At 43.8% G+C, this 16,003-nt stretch overlaps 1 protein-coding gene across 5 annotated transcripts in view; it reads left to right on the forward strand.

Annotated features, from left to right (window-relative positions):
* The window catches only part of spag9a (sperm associated antigen 9a), a 52,221-nt gene extending 37,639 nt beyond the window's left edge, over positions 1 to 14,582 (forward strand). For 4 of the 5 annotated variants that reach the window (XM_064987034.1, XM_064987035.1, XM_064987037.1 and 1 more), the window contains 18 exons: positions 1,478 to 1,534; positions 2,909 to 3,085; positions 3,777 to 3,906; positions 4,011 to 4,103; positions 4,488 to 4,610; positions 5,124 to 5,316; positions 5,543 to 5,752; positions 6,046 to 6,235; positions 6,388 to 6,504; positions 6,751 to 6,831; positions 8,729 to 8,796; positions 9,171 to 9,319; positions 9,833 to 10,004; positions 10,696 to 10,809; positions 11,391 to 11,435; positions 13,065 to 13,241; positions 13,404 to 13,547; positions 13,719 to 14,582. In XM_064987034.1, the coding sequence (XP_064843106.1) occupies positions 1,478 to 1,534; positions 2,909 to 3,085; positions 3,777 to 3,906; positions 4,011 to 4,103; positions 4,488 to 4,610; positions 5,124 to 5,316; positions 5,543 to 5,752; positions 6,046 to 6,235; positions 6,388 to 6,504; positions 6,751 to 6,831; positions 8,729 to 8,796; positions 9,171 to 9,319; positions 9,833 to 10,004; positions 10,696 to 10,809; positions 11,391 to 11,435; positions 13,065 to 13,241; positions 13,404 to 13,547; positions 13,719 to 13,837 (2,359 nt within the window). In that variant the 3' untranslated portion in view covers positions 13,838 to 14,582. The remainder of the gene's footprint in view (positions 1 to 1,477; positions 1,535 to 2,908; positions 3,086 to 3,776; positions 3,907 to 4,010; positions 4,104 to 4,487; positions 4,611 to 5,123; positions 5,317 to 5,542; positions 5,753 to 6,045; positions 6,236 to 6,387; positions 6,505 to 6,750; positions 6,832 to 8,728; positions 8,797 to 9,170; positions 9,320 to 9,832; positions 10,005 to 10,695; positions 10,810 to 11,390; positions 11,436 to 13,064; positions 13,242 to 13,403; positions 13,548 to 13,718) is intronic. The other variant, XM_064987036.1, reaches the window with a different exon arrangement.
* The last annotated feature ends 1,421 nt before the right edge of the window (positions 14,583 to 16,003 follow it).

Here is a 16,003-nt window from a genome sequence, read left to right on the forward strand (position 1 = left end):
GAGCCAGTATACAATGCAATCCCTCAGCTAACCATGTATTTTAAACAATATGGCCAATTAAACAATTTGGTCAATTATATCTCCACATCTTAAGAGGACTTTCCTCTTAATCTGAATGCTAGACTTGAAACTAGGCCACTGCCATACACTTGAGTCAGTGGCGGTCGGTGCCATTTAAGATCAGGGAGGACAATTTTTAATGAGCATGGCCTTATTTCTATTACAGCATATTGGATAAATGTCATTCACATTCCCCATTTTTTTCCCGCTTGCTTCCGTTTAAGATTTGTTTTTCAACAGAATCGGCAGAATGAATACACCCCTGATCACCCGCAAACACAGTTTGCTTTCATAGATATATATATATATATAATCACTTTGCTTGTTGTATGATTCCTTCTCACATCCACGTTCTCTCCTCTTCTCACCTTTTCCCTTCGCTTGTGGACTTCATTGCACAACACAACAGCTGTCTGTGCCCAGGCGCAAATGATCGCTCACCACTACACCAAGCCTGCATTGTTGTCACCATGTTAGCTAATGTCATAGTCAACATATCTACCAGAACTAATGTGTTAGTAAACCTGCTACACCAAGCCTGCATTGTTGTCACCATGTTAGCTAATGTCATAGTCAACATATCTACCAGAACTAATGTGTTAGTAAACCTGCTACACCAAGCCTGCATTGTTGTCACCATGTTAGCTAATGTCATAGTCAACATATCTACCAGAACTAATGTGTTAGTAAACCTGCTACAATCATGCATTACGGTGTACAGTCAGTAAGTAGTTTAGCAGTTACACTGGTGAGCCCCGTGGCAATACATTTATTAAACCAAAAGCTTACCTTGACATGGAAGAGTTCCAATGTTGGAGAGCCATAGCCAGCCAGCTAACGAGAGAGAGAGGCTCAATATATATATATATATTTTTTCTAGAATCAGATACCTACATGAAGGAATAGGCAAAGGACTCTGGATACAACACATGAATCCTTTCCCCAGTTGTTTCCATGGCCTCTGCTGTAGTAATATGCTGCAGTTGCTTTAGAACTGGTTCCCAGAGTGACGTCAAAGTTCATTGTTTCAGAACACCAAACTTCCAGAATGTTCAAAAGTAAATAAACATTTTTGGAGATGAAATGTTAATAAATAGAATGAAACATAATACTATGTTGCCTAGTGAAGGGTTTCCTTCTCCACAACCCCTTTCATATACACTCTTTAAGCTCCACTCTGAGACTTCACTGAAGTCATCCGTCTGCTCTATCCTTGCTCTACCAATTTAAATGAATGAGATGAAGGGATAGTTCAGAGACATGACGTAGTTATCTAAATATCTCTTTACTTAGAAGGCTTTTTATGGACAAGGAGTGACTGCAATCAACACTTTGGTTTCGTTAAACTAACCAATGTCGTAAGTAATTCTGCTGAACAGTCCCTTTAACATGATGCCATGTTGTGTTGTCTTACCAGAGCCTCCAGAGAAAACCCTTCCCTTACTGAGAAGAAGAAATCCAGCATCTGGCAATTGTAAGCAGTCTCAAATAATCTTTCCTTCAATGACGACCTGCACGAAATAACTCATAGGAATAATATACATTTCTGATCTGATGTATTCAACACTATCAACATGATATCATATGCTAACATTCTGGAAATTCCATCCCTGTTTTCTTTCTTTTTGGATGTGCTATTAAATGTTCAGTCTTAGGTAAATGTTTTAAACATCATAGCCATCCCTCTCTTGCCCCTTGGTACAGTAACTACAGTCTAGCCATGGGTTTAAATACTATTTCAAATCTTTTCAAATACTTTAGCTTTGCTTGATTGAGCTTGCCAATTGCAACGGAACCAATAGAAAATTCCCACCTGCGTATATCTCACCCACCTGGCAGTCCATGCAGGCTAAAGCAAACGGTCAAAGTATTTGAAGGATTTTAAGTAGTATTTGAACCCAGGTCTGCTACAGTCCCCTGAACAATAGACATATCCTGGATGTGTACTACTCTTCATGTTTTCCATCCAATCCACAAACAAATCAGTCCAATGTGATTCTCTTGCCCTCCCCCCCGCCTGCCCCTGTTGCCTTATGTTGTCCTGCTAGTCTGCTTAAAGACTGCTGAGAGGGAGAGGTCTATGTCAGCTGATTGTATCTCCTTCATGTCCTCTCAGAAGTTGTATTTGTTTACAGGAAAATGTATGGACAAGTGCTTCGTTCTGCAATAGGCCTATAACCTGTTGTAGTGCGGAGATTTAAATATGTCCAACTCTTTATTAATGCGCATTCTTGTAAGATCTACTGTCCATTACAGTATGATGTGTAGACATATAAAGAAAATAATGAAAAATAGAATTGCATGCTTCTTTTGATCAACTGACAGAGGTGTCCTCCTTCATCCCTGTGAGTTTTACTGTGACTAACTGTCTTACCATGGGGCTCTTTCCTCTTACTGTGCTGTGGAGCTCATTGTAATCACATGTTATGCAGTCTATTGAAATCTATCTGCTTGATTACCATCTGTCCCACACTATCAGATTACTATCTGCTATCGACATTCAGATAACATATGCCAAAACGTATATACAAACACAGAAATACACAGGTGGAGGTGTCCTAATATACAGTACTAGTGTACTGTATGTAGGCTTATAATACTATATATTAATATGTATGACTCCCGTTCAGTTAAGGGGCCACGAGTGGTATTGTAATAGGTGGGCCTTGGCTTTGTTAATCAACATTCCCAAATCCCCAGCATGCTTCACTTCACTATACTTGAGGTGATGGTGGTGGTGGTGGGTGACTGTTTACTGTTGGTTGGTGGTTGACCCCCGGCCTTGCTCCTCCCTATACCAACCCCCCCTCCCCCTTCGCATCCCTATTGTTTCTCTCTCCCCCCGCAGTTTCAGCCGCCTCTTTAGCCCCTCCTCCTCCAGCACGGCAGTGATGAAGAAGGCGGAGTCCCAGGGGAGGGAGGTGAAGTACACGCCCCCTGCAGGAGGGGGAATGAAGAAGAGGAGCAGCACCTTCTCCCAGTTCCCCACCGAGAAGTCCAAGGCCTTCGACTTCCTCAACGAGGAGTGAGTAGTGACACAGCACTCATTCTGTCATTTGTTAGTACTGTTGTAGCTCTCCTTATTCCTCTCTTGACCTCTGCCATGATGAGCTATGTTCATTCACTCCATGTATTACACAGCACTTATAATAGAATCATGGATATGTGGGACAACTACTTGTGATGGTTAGAACTGTTCATGACCTGTTCTATTTTAGAACTGTTCATGACCTGTTCTATTTTAGAACTGTTCATGACCTGTTCTATTTTAGAACTGTTCATGACCTGTTTTATTTTAGAACTGTTCATGACCTGTTCTATTTTAGAACTCTTCATAACCTGTTCTATTTTAGAACTGTTCTATTTTAGAACTCTGTTCTATTTTAGAACTCTTCATAACCTGTTCTATTTTAGAACTGTTCATAACCTGTTCTATTTTAGAACTCTTCATAACCTGTTCTATTTTAGAACTGTTCTATTTTAGAAATCTTCATAACCTGTTCTATTTTAGAACTCTTCATAACCATGCTACACCAACGTTCATATACTCCTAGGGCTTGTTTCTCATGACCCATATTGGGCATATTTCTGGACCAAAAAAGCTTTTTCATTGGAGAATCTCATTTGACAGTGCTTTCTAGTCCAGGATTCAGCAAACCGGCCCATAATGTAATTTTTTGTAATGAAATTCCCTTTTTGTCCTGTCTCCCTGTCAGAATGGACCCGTGCGCCTCTCCGTCCCGTAGGGAGCAAAAGAGGGCCCAGTACAGACAGGTCAAAGCCCACATGCAGAAGGAGGATGGACAGGTACAGGCCCACGGATGGAGTCTACCCAGCAAATCTAAGGTAGGAGAGGAGGGGATGGGAGGGAGAGAGAGAGGGAGAGAGTTTGCAATAATAACCATATCCAAGTTTTTATATTTTATATGACATCTTGTGTGTCCTTTCAGGTTGTGAACGGGGGCCCAACAGAGAACAAAGAGAAGAATCTACCTGTGCCAGTCTACCTGAGGCCCCTGGACCAGAAAGATGCTTCTATGAAGGTGAGCACAGCACACACTGTGATTAAGTTAACTTCATTTTGATCTGTGAAAACATACATTACTATTGTGCACAATGCAACATTTGAATACCAAGTTGTGATACACAAGTTGTGATACACAAGTATAATACATGTTTTGCAATGGAAACTGCTGAGGGGAGGAAGGCTCATAATAATGGCTGGAATGGAGCAAATGGAGTGGCATCAAACACATGGAAACTTTGTGTTTGATGTTGTTGATACCTTTCCACTCATTCCGCTCCAGCCAGTACCACGTGCCCGTCCTCCCTAATTAAGGTGCCACTAACCTCATGTGGTGTATTGAGCTTTTTTAAATGTAATTTCTATAAATTTGACGTTGTTTGATTGATTGATATGTCTGCAGCTGTGGTGTGCTGCGGGTGTGAACCTGTCAGGAGGGAAGATCAGAGAGGGAGGGTCCATGTTGGAAGGACAGAGCAGGAAGGGCTCTGTGAGCAGCCTGGACCATTTAGAGACAGAGAACAAGGTAAGGGGGAGGTGTTTTGAGCATGTTGGCCAAGGGGGGTATACCCGTACCTTAAGCACCTTGACGTAAGGAGGGTGTCTCATCAGGATCACAGGACAGTATATGGAAACTTCTGACTGTTTTAGAGAGCTTGTATATCAGTCAACAAAAGTACTGTATGCTGGAACTTTATACAATATAAGTGTGTTTAAAACAGTTTAATGCTGTTTTTGAGAGCTTGTACTGTAAATGACTGGAGAAAGAAGACTGGATGGTAATACATACAGACACAAGTTAAAGCTCTCATATTTACGAGTACTGGCCTCAAGCCGTCATGACAGGGCTCAGTCGAGTCAACATTGTTAGCCCTTATACATACTAGTCCTGGTATAATGGAGCTCATCATCAGTCTGTCCTGTCCTTGCTCATGATCAGTCTGTCCTGTCCTTGCTCATCATCAGTCTGTCCTGTCCTTGCTCATGATCAGTCTGTCCTGTCCTTGCTCATGATCAGTCTGTCCTGTCCTTGCTTCAGGAGCAGGAGAAAGGTGACCAGGAGAAGGAGAAGGAGCTGCGCCTGCAGGATGAGATGTCCTGCAGGGTGTGGATCTGTACCAGTACCCACTCCTCTACTAAAGTCATGGTGCTGGAGGCCAACCAGCCCTCTGACTTGCTGGACAGCTTCTACGCCTGCAACTCACACGTCCTCTGCATCGCCAGCATACCAGGTGTGTGTGTGTGTGTAGTTTGTGTGTGTATGTTTGTGTACAGTTTATGAGGAATTGATAGTATTAAGATAGTAGGGATGTCTCAAGATGGGTCTGTATATGTCAGTGTTGGCTGGTGTTACCCTCAATCAGATGAAGGGGTCATTGTAACGTCTGAATGGAATGAATATAACGGTACTGTGTGTGTGTGCTCACTTCTGTGTGTTTTCACATGTCTGTTTCTCAGGTGTGTTGGAGACAGACTACCCTGCAGGGGAGGAGCTACCTGTACCCCAGGACCTGGAGTCCGGGCCAGTTGATGGCGTGTCATTGACAGGCAGCGTGGCCAGTCTGGGCTCCGCAGGCAGCGACGGCGCCTTGGCAACGGAAGGGACCACCGCCGTCCTCCAGATGGCCGGGGCAGGGCTCAATGACCTCCCAGCCCAGCACAGCTCAGGTAACACAGACACAGGAACTGGCCGCGGTTCAGGACATTAAAGCAGTGGTCACCTCCATCACTAGTCCTGGAGAGATGCAGGGTTTGAACGCATTTGTTCCTGCCCAGAACTATACCATTTCATTCAACCAGGAGTAGTTGAATGAGGGGTTTTAGTATTGGCATTTTCACACTTTCACACACATTAAAACTGGGGTATGCCCTGGGTTCCACCCTGAATGATCCTTTTGTATCTAATGCATACTTACTGTAATATGTTCTCTCTACATATTCCCCCTACCTCCACCCAACAGTGGATCTGTCCAGAGAGCCCAGTCCTGCAGAGGATGGGGTCCCCACGGCGGAAGAGGCCACAGAGGCTACAGAGGAGGGGGAGGAGAGCCAGGGGCTGGTCGTCAGTCAGCCAGGTATCTACACAGAACACGTGTTCACAGACCCTCTGGGAGCCGGCCACCATGAATCCTCCACTGCAGACACACAGAGGTGAGACTGTATGACCTAGTACTAGTTAGTAGTGACCTAACCAAGGAGAACTCTGATCCCTTGTTTAAGGCACTGGGTTTTATACATGAGTGATTAATGTGTGTTTGATACACTAAAGCTCACCAGCCCTGTTCTTTCTCTCTGTCTCCCAGGGACCAGGATGGGGTGGGTGAGGCGTCTCTTCCCGACGACATGCTCCCTGCTGGGGAGGACGTCCAGAGGATGAGCAGCGCCCTGCCCACCATGTGGCTGGGGGCCCAGAACGGATGGTGAGGACAAGGGAGTGGTCACCAGGGGCCACTAGGGTCACACATAAATAAATGAGTATGGATTATATAGTAGAATCTCTTTGGTCAAGAAAAGAAAAACGCATTATACATTTTTTGTAATTTCGCTGTTAATCTTTATTTTTGTTTATGCACCCTGATCTGTATAATTATCTGTAGAAAATCATCACCATTTATTTGGGGATTGTGTTTCTTAATCTTTGTCTCTCTTGTCTCCTCCCTCTCTAGTTTGTATGTGCACTCTTCTGTGGCTCGGTGGAGGAAGTGTCTCCACGCCATCAAGCTAAAGGACTCCATCCTCAACATAGTGTGAGTACTCTGAGGACTCCACCAGTACTTCAAGTCATTTATATACAATACCAATCAAAAGTTTGGACACATCTACTCAATCAAAGGGTTTTATTTAATTTTAATATTTTCTACATGGTTGAATAATAGTGAAGACATCAAAACTATGAAATGACACATGGAATCATGTAGTAACCAAAATAAGTGTTAAGCAAATCAAAATATATTGAATATTTTAGATTCTTCAAAAGAGCCACCTTTGCCTTGATGACAGCTTTGCACACTCTTGGCATTCTCTCAACCAGCTTCATGAGTAATGCTTTTCCAACAGTCTTGAAGGAGTTCCCACATATGCTGAGCACTTGTTGGCTGCTTTTCCTTCACTCTGCGGTCCAACTCATCCCAAACCATCTCAATTGGGTTGGGGTCGGGCTATTGTGGAGGCCAGGTCATCTGATGCAGCACTCCATCACTCTCCTTCTTGGTCAAAATGCCCTTACACAGCCTGAAGGTGTGTTGGGTCATTGTCCTGTTGAAAAATAAATGATAGTCCCACGAAGTGCAAACCAGATGGGATGGTGTATTGCTGCAGAATGTTGTGGTAGCCATGCTCGTTAAGTGTGCCTTGAATTCTAAATAAATCATCAACCAGTGTCACCAGCAAAGCACCCCCACACCATCACACTACCTCCTTCATCCTTCATGGTGGGAACCACACATGCGGAGATCATGCGTTCACCTCCTTTGCGTCTCACAAAGACACAGCGGATGGAACCAAAAATCTGAAATTTGGACTCATCAGACCAAAGGACAGATTTCCACCAGTCTAATGTCCTTTGTACTTGTTTCTTGGCCCAAGCAAGTCTCTTCTTCTTATTGGTGTCCTTGAGTCGTGGTTTCTTTGCAGCAATTCAGCCAATTCACACAGTCTCCTCTGAACAGTTGATGATGAGATGTGTCTGTTACTTGAACTCTGTGAAGCATTTATTTGGGCTGCAATCTGAGGTGCAGTTTACTCTAATGAACTTATCCTCTGCAGCAGAGGTAACTCTGGGTCTTCCTTTCCTGTGGAGGTCCTCATAAGAGCCATTTCATCATAATGCTTGGTGTTTTTTTGCGACTGTGCTTGAAGAAACTTTGAAATTTCTTGAAATTTTGCAGATTGACCAACCTTCATGTCTTCAAGTAATGATGGACTGTCATTTATCTTTGTTTATTTGAGCTGTTCTTGCCATAATATGAAATAGGGCTATATTCTGTATACCACCCCTGCCTTGTCACAACACAACTGATTGGCTCAAATGCATTAAGAAGAAAATAAATTTAACAAGGCACACCTGTTGATTGAAATGCATTCCAGGTGACTAGCACATAAAGCTGGTTGAGAGAATGCCAAGAGTGTGCAAAGCTGTTATCAAGGCAAAGAGTGGTTACTTTGAAGAATTTCAAATATTAAATATATTTTGATTTGTTTAACACTTTTTTGGTTACTACATGATTCCATATTTGTTATTTCGTAGTTTTGATGTCTTAACTATTATTCTACGTAGAAAATAGTAAAATTAACGAAAAAACCTTGAATGAGTAGGTGTGTCCAAACTTTTGACTGATACTGTATAAGATTGATATGGTTTTTTGATTATTTCACACACAAAGGTTCCCAAGGAGAGACAGACAGTACTTGTAGTGAGTATTCAGGCCATGTATATCTCACCAGACATGTCTTGTAGTGAGTATTCAGGCCATGTATATCTCACCAGACATGTCTTGTAGTGAGTATTCAGGCCATGTATATCTCACCAGACATGTCTTGTAGTCAGTATTCAGGTCATGTATATCTCACCAGACATGTCTTGTAGTGAGTATTCAGGCCATGTATATCTCACCAGACATGTCTATGTGTGCTCTCTGTCTGCAGGCATGTGAGAGGAAGAGTCCTGGTTGCCTTGGCTGACGGCACGTTGGCTATATTCCACAGAGGCCTGGGTAAGGATGCATTGATTCAAGCCATATTGTGATGCAGGTTAGCGTTTTTGTAATGAATCTTCTAGCTGGCCCAGCCACAAAGTAATACAATATTAATTTAAACTTAACCATAACCGTAACCACACTGCTAACCCTAATGCCTAACCCTAACCTTAAATTAAGACCCAAAAGCAAATGTGTGTTTATATGAATTTTTACAATATAGACAATTGAGACTTTACAGCTGGCCTATCTAGCGGAAATCACACAGTTCTGCCTCCAGGACCAGACTCTAATAAACGTTAATCTGTATTGTGATGCTCCCTGGAGTAAAACGGCTTGGCAGCCATTTTGTGTCACAAGCATATAGTTTCTGTGTGTTTCTCCCTATGCAGAGGGACAGTGGGATCTGACCAACTACCACCTACTAGACCTGGGCCGGCCACACCACTCTATCCGCTGTATGACAGTGGTGCATGACAAGGTGTGGTGTGGCTACAGGAACAAGATCTACGTCATCCAACCCAAGGCCATGAGGATAGAGGTACATCATCTGACGTGGTTTATACTGGAAACCTTCTGATGGTAGAAGGGGGGACAGTGTAAAGCGATTTGTGTTTCAGAACAGTGAATCCTAATAAATGGGAATCCTTGTGACTTTCCCCACAGCTGTTAGAAGTCTTTTCCAAAATTCCCAAAAGGAAGTTTCACAAAATGATACTAAAGTTATTGTATAATCTCCCTTTTGGTTTGAAGATGTTTTGTTGTTCTAATTGTCGTAGTTCTATATTTAAGTCTTTCATCCATGAAATTGATAAAGGCCCTTTGGTGACTTATTCCACACAGGTTAGAATAACTCCAGCCCACTTTGTCCTTTGAGATCTCATTGTCTTATGTTTCTTGTGATCTAACATTTGTGTATTCTCTCAACAGTACAACCACAATCAAATAGAATATACACTGTATATCGGCCCATGATGTCTGTGCAATATCTAATAGTGATTTAGTGTGGTTTAACATGGTTATAATGCTACCTTCTCTATTTCCTCCTGTGTAGAAGTTGTTTGACGCCCACCCCCGGAAGGAGAGTCAGGTGCGTCAGCTGGCCTGGGTGGGAGATGGGATCTGGGTATCCATCCGCCTGGACTCCACCCTCAGACTGTTCCACGCCCACACCTACCAGCACCTCCAGGACGTCGACATAGAGCCCTACGTCTCCAAGATGCTGGGTGCTGTACATTGACTCACTGTTTAAATCAATACAACTTTATTGGCATGAAGTATTGACATTGACAAAGCAGAGGAGTTTTAGGATGGTAGATGAAAAATAACTTTGTTTCAATAGAATGCATGGGGAATATGTGAATGACTGTGCTTAGGACTGTTGCAGTTCCTGTATTACCACCACACCGGCGTCATGAGTCATGACCTCAGTCAAATTACACATGACCGTTGATTCACAGTAATCTCCTCTTATGCACTCTGGACATGCGTTGGTACAGTAGCACCCAACTCGCTAACGACCGTCAGGTGGCTAATGGTCCGGTACTCAGGGCTCTACTGTCCCTCGAACCACTCTGACATCAATGCAAACACATCAAACACATCATCAAAACAGTACCATGCTTATATATTTTGTCTTGCCCATTCACCCTCTGAATGGCACACAAACACAATCCATGTCTCAATTGTCTCAAGGCTTAAAAATCCTTCCTTAAACTCTCTTCCACTTCGTCTACGCTGATTGAAGTGGATTTAACATGAATAATGGATCCTAGATTTCACCTGGATTCACCCGGTCAGTCTGTCATGGGAAGTGTTTTGTACACTCAGTGTACATTGTTACCCTGTAACACTGCCAATGTAGCATGAGTTTAGGCAGTGTTATGACCCTGTCCTCTCTTCTCTCCCCTTCTGTAGGTACGGGTAAACTGGGCTTCTCCTTCGTCAGGATCACAGCCCTCATGATATCCTGTAGCCGTCTGTGGGTCGGAACAGGAAATGGTGTCATCATCTCCATCCCGCTGTCAGAAGGTAAGTCCATACGAGCTACATCTCAGTCATCTAAGATGGCCTCCTCTCCTCAACCTTCCCTCAATCATTGTTCATTGCCCCTTGAAAATGTTCACGTCCCTCATAAGACCATGTTTTATAACAACGTAACGATCAACAAATATTTTTCAAGCCACTGTATAAAGTTGTTGGATGGTGAAAAGGTTTATCTACTTTAACTTGGCCCATTCATTCACGCAGGTTGACGTTTATTGAGCGATTTCCACTTGATGGGCCAGCTGCAAAGTCAAATTTGGCTATATTGTACAAAGTCATTATCAGAAATGAGCTTTTTGGTGTTAATTTAAGGTTAGGCATAAGGTTAGCAGTGTGGTTACAGTTAGGGTTTAATGTCTGTGGCTGTGCCAGCTAGTGGCTATCCTGCTGAGCTGCCTCAGTACATGAGTCATCCCAATAAATACCAACCTGCTTAATTAACACTCATACAGTGAATGAAACAGCTCCAATTAGCTGTCTGTAAAGGAGAGCGTGGGTATTCATAGACTCTCTACTCCTCCGCTGCCCCATATATCCCTCCTCCTCTCCTCCCTCTTTCACTGAAGCTATAGGTCCTCCTCAGCATGGAGTCTTACTGAGGGGCCTCAGGGGTGAGTCTCCATCACACAGCAAGCTTAACCAGACTTCTCCCTTTCTTTACTACTCTGTTTCTCTCCCTCTGTCCCTCCTCCTCTGTCCTGCAGTCTTGCCCTTTCTATCTCCAGTGCTTCTATTCCTAGTCAGTTCCATATAGCTGCATCTTCTCCTCTTTTCTCTCTGCCCTTCTCTCTCTCTATCCTCTTCTCCGTGTATTTGGGCCTGGTTTGTGCTCTTTGGTCACTTCTGGTCTCTCCCTGCCTGTTGTTTCTGATCCTAGTAGTGGGTCTCTGGTCTCTCCCTGCCTGTTGTTTCTGATCCGAGCAGTGGGTCTCTCCCTGCCTGTTGTTTCTGATCCTACTAGTGGGTCTCTGGTCTCTCCCTGCCTGTTGTTTCTGATCCTAGTAGTGGGTCTCTGGTCTCTCCCTGCCTGTTGTTTCTGATCCTAGTAGTGGGTCTCTGGTCTCTCCCTGCCTGTTGTTTCTGATCCTACTAGTGGGTCTCTGGTCTCTCCCTGCCTGTTGTTTCTGATCCTAGTAGTGGGTCTCTGGTCTCTCCCTGCCTGTTGTTTCTGATCCTAGTAGTGGGTCTCTGGTCTCTCCCTGCCTGTTGTTTCTGATCCTAGTAGTGGGTCCCTGCCTGTTGGATCCTCTCCCTGCCTGTTGTTTCTGATCCTAGTAGTGGGTCTCTGGTCTCTCCCTGCCTGTTGTTTCTGATCCTAGTAGTGGGTCTCTGGTCTCTGATCCCTGCCTGTTGTTTCTGATCCTAGTAGTGGGTCTCTGGTCTCTCCCTGCCTGTTGTTTCTGATCCTAGTAGTGGGTCTCTGGTCTCTCCCTGCCTGTTGTTTCTGATCCTAGTAGTGGGTCTCTGGTCTCTCCCTGCCTGTTGTTTCTGATCCTAGTAGTGGGTCTCTGGTCTCTCCCTGCCTGTTGTTTCTGGTCCTAGTAGTGGGTCTCTGGTCTCTCCCTGCCTGTTGTTTCTGATCCTAGTAGTGGGTCTCTGGTCTCTCCTTAAGTTAGTTTTCTGCTTCTCTCTATGCGGCTAGACAAACAAACAGACCCAACTGACTGCTTCATTGTCTGTGCAGGGCAGTCACAGTCATTGTCGCTCTGTTGATGTCTTTTAGTTTGAACTTGTCTGTATTGTTTCTAAATGTTTCACTCCATTCATTAATTTCATAATGACTCCTTCCTTTCCATGTGTAGCATGTTTACAGCGTGACCTTGTCTTTGGGTCTACTGTATGTGCTTTCAGGATGACCTTGCTGTTCTTAGGCACAGCCCTTAGCCGTGGTATATTGGACTTATACCACAAACACCCAAGGTGCCTTATTGCTTTTATAAACTGGTTACCAACGTAATTAGAGCAGTACAAATAAACATTTTTGTCATACTCGTGGTATACGATCTGATATACCATGGCTGTCAGTCAATCAGCATTCAGGGATCGAACATACAGTTTATCATGGAGGCTTTGCAGTGTGCCGCTTGCTATGGATGGATAACAAGCTAAATGGATTCACTTCGCAAAACATTACAGTTAAGAAATTCTTAATTTAAGGCCGGGAGTTTTTCCTGACATCATTACTCTATAGGTTTTGTTTTTAACTCTATAGTTGTCTTGTTGTTGTTGTGACGTTGTAGCCAGCAAGACAGCGGGTGCAGTGCCAAATCGCCCTGGCGGTGCCGTGCGGGTGTTCAGTGAGGAGGGCACGGAGAGCACTTTGCCAGGCAGCTTCGTGCCCTACTGTTCCATGGCACAGGCACAGCTGTGTTTCCACGGACACAGAGATGCAGTCAAGTTCTTTGCAGCCGTTCCAGGTAAGCAGCAAGGGGTAGTGATCATTAGGGTGTGCAACGAGAAACATTTTGCAACAGAAAATTACAATTATTCTGCGCAGGCAGTCCCTCCCTACCTGTTTCATTCAGTTTTCTTCCTGAACTTGACCGAGGAAGTACTCAATACTTAACTTCTTGTTCCAGGTCAGGTGATCCCGTCCCCCGGACCCGGAGGGGATTCTGGGTCGGATGACCCCGCTTCTGAGTCGTCTGACATGGCGACCTCTGAACCTGCCAAAACTTTCCTGGTCATGAGTGGAGGAGAAGGCTACATCGACTTCAGAATGGGTGAGTAGAGTGTGTGTGTGTGTGTGTGTGTGTGTGTGTGTGTGTGTGTGTGTGTGTGTGTGTGTGTGTGTGTGTGTGTGTGTGTGTGTGTGTGTGTGTGTGTGTGTGTGTGTGTGTGTGTGTGTGTGTGTGTGTGGGTATGACATTATATGACGTATCTCTCCTCAACAGGTGATGATGTAGGAGAGGTGGATGGCAGCCTATCGGAACCCACCATGAGGCAGGCCACCCCCGCCAAACCAGAACGCAGCCACATCATCGTCTGGCAAGTCACTTCCTGCCAGGAGTGAGCCAATCACAGACTGCCACATCACTACTCGGTCGCATAACCCCCCCGCATGCCCCTCCCTTAGGTTTTAAGTTGTTATTATTGATATTATTATTACTACTGTGGATGACTACATTGTTTCTAAGGATTCTTTTAGTGTCTGTTTTAAATGTATCCATGAATTTGGGGCCTAATGTTTGCCAGGCCAGGTTAAAGTGAAGCAGTGAATTTGGGGCCTAATGTTTGCCAGGCCAGGTTAAAGTGAAGCAGTGAATTTGGGGCCTAATGTTTGCCAGGCAAAAGGTTAAAGTGAAGCAGTGAAGTGAACTCCTGACAAGTGCACATGGGATAGATAAGTGCACTCATTTTAAGTGCAGTGCACTTCACCAAGCCCTTTTCAAACCGTTGTTTTCACTTGCTCCAGATATCTGCAGCACATTCTAGAAGTCGACTGTGGTATAAAAGCAGCTCAGTGTTTTAAAGTAACTGTCCAGTGAAAATCTCACTTTTAGAAGTTTGTATTCTGTTAACTCATACTCAAATAATATTGTTGACACTTCAAATCCCCTCCTCAAACTTGTATCTCAAATGGACCGTTTCAAAAATGCTTGCTATTTCCTCATTGAGGATGATGTCATCCTCCTGAGGAGGATGAGCTGGCCAATCAGCGGTCTACTCACATAAATATTTTTAATGACCGGTATATGCCCACACCATTCTGTTGTTGGGGTAAGTCCACACCATTCTGTTGTTGGGGTAAGTCCACACCATTCCCCACCATTCACCAGTCCACACCATTCTGTTGTTGGGGTAAGTCCACACCATTCTGTTGTTGGGGTAAGTCCACACCATTCTGTTGTTGGGGTAAGTCCACACCATTCTGTTGTTGGGGTAAGTCCACACCATTCTGTTGTTGGGGTAAGTCCACACCATTCTGTTGTTGGGGTAAGTCCACACCATTCTGTTGTTGGGGTAAGTCCACACCATTCTGTTGTTGGGGTAAGTCCACACCATTCTGTTGTTGGGGTAAGTCCACACCATTCTGTTGTTGGGGTAAGTCCACACCATTCTGTTGTTGGGGTAAGTCCACACCATTCTGTTGTTGGGGTAAGTCCACACCATTCCATAGAAAAGCAGCTTTTATTTATTTTTTACATACTTTTTAAAACTAGGAAAACTATTTCACTCATATTGTCATTAATTATAGGTCATATTTCATTGAACTGTGGAAACACTGGACAGTTACTCTAAAGGGACAGACTTATTATGCCAGGTTATTACATATGTACTGTACCACCATGTGTCGGTGCTACGTACTTCCTATAGTTCAATCAGGATCAAATAACCTCATTTTCCTGTGAGGCAAACTTCTTATATGATATTTACTGCTCATACAATAATGGCACAGGATGAACAAATCATTAAAATAACAGTACAGTCAACAAAGATGAGGAACTGCATTATATTGATTTAAGATGACATTGAATAAGGGAACATCAGTATTGTATGTTTAGAAACAGAAGACAAAAGGGAATGGTTAAGGGGTTTTGCACTGAATTGATATCCTATGTTGTAAAGTTATGATATGGGACTGTATGTGTCGCCTTTACCGTGCCGAGCATTTTAGATCGTAACCTTTGAACTAAACAGATTTATTTTTGCTACCTTTGTGGTGTTGGTAATGTGAGCAGTGTTTGGGCACCTCTGTGTGTAGAAAGGACTGTGAGATGTAATGTAGGGCCCTGTTCCAATACTTTAAAAAGCCTTTCTTATTTCCTCACTTTCTTGAAGTAATCGGGGAGAAAAGATCAATTTTGAAGTATTGTAACGGTGTCGAAGTTAGTATCAGCCTGCATGGGGAAGTCTTGTACTGTATCTCCGTCCAAAGGTCTGCTTGCTCTGCCATTTTGGGCCAAACTCTCTGTTCCGCCATTTTGGGGAAATGTGCTCCTGCTGCAATTTAGGGTCTTCCCTCATGCTAGATCTCCCTGGCACTTTTAAACATAATGTAGGCCGCTTGAAGTAGAACACCCGTCCATGGTAATGTTGACTTATACTAAACTATTTCAGGGGAAGGGTGTGACGGACTGTTTATTTCTGTCAGGGTGTAACAGACTGTTTATTTCTGTCAGGGTGTAATGGACTGTTTATTTCTGTCAGGGTGTAACGGACTGTTTATTTCTGTCAG

This window comes from Oncorhynchus masou, chromosome 14 (assembly GCF_036934945.1).
Source record: "Oncorhynchus masou masou isolate Uvic2021 chromosome 14, UVic_Omas_1.1, whole genome shotgun sequence".
Classification (NCBI taxonomy): Eukaryota; Metazoa; Chordata; class Actinopteri; order Salmoniformes; family Salmonidae; genus Oncorhynchus; species Oncorhynchus masou.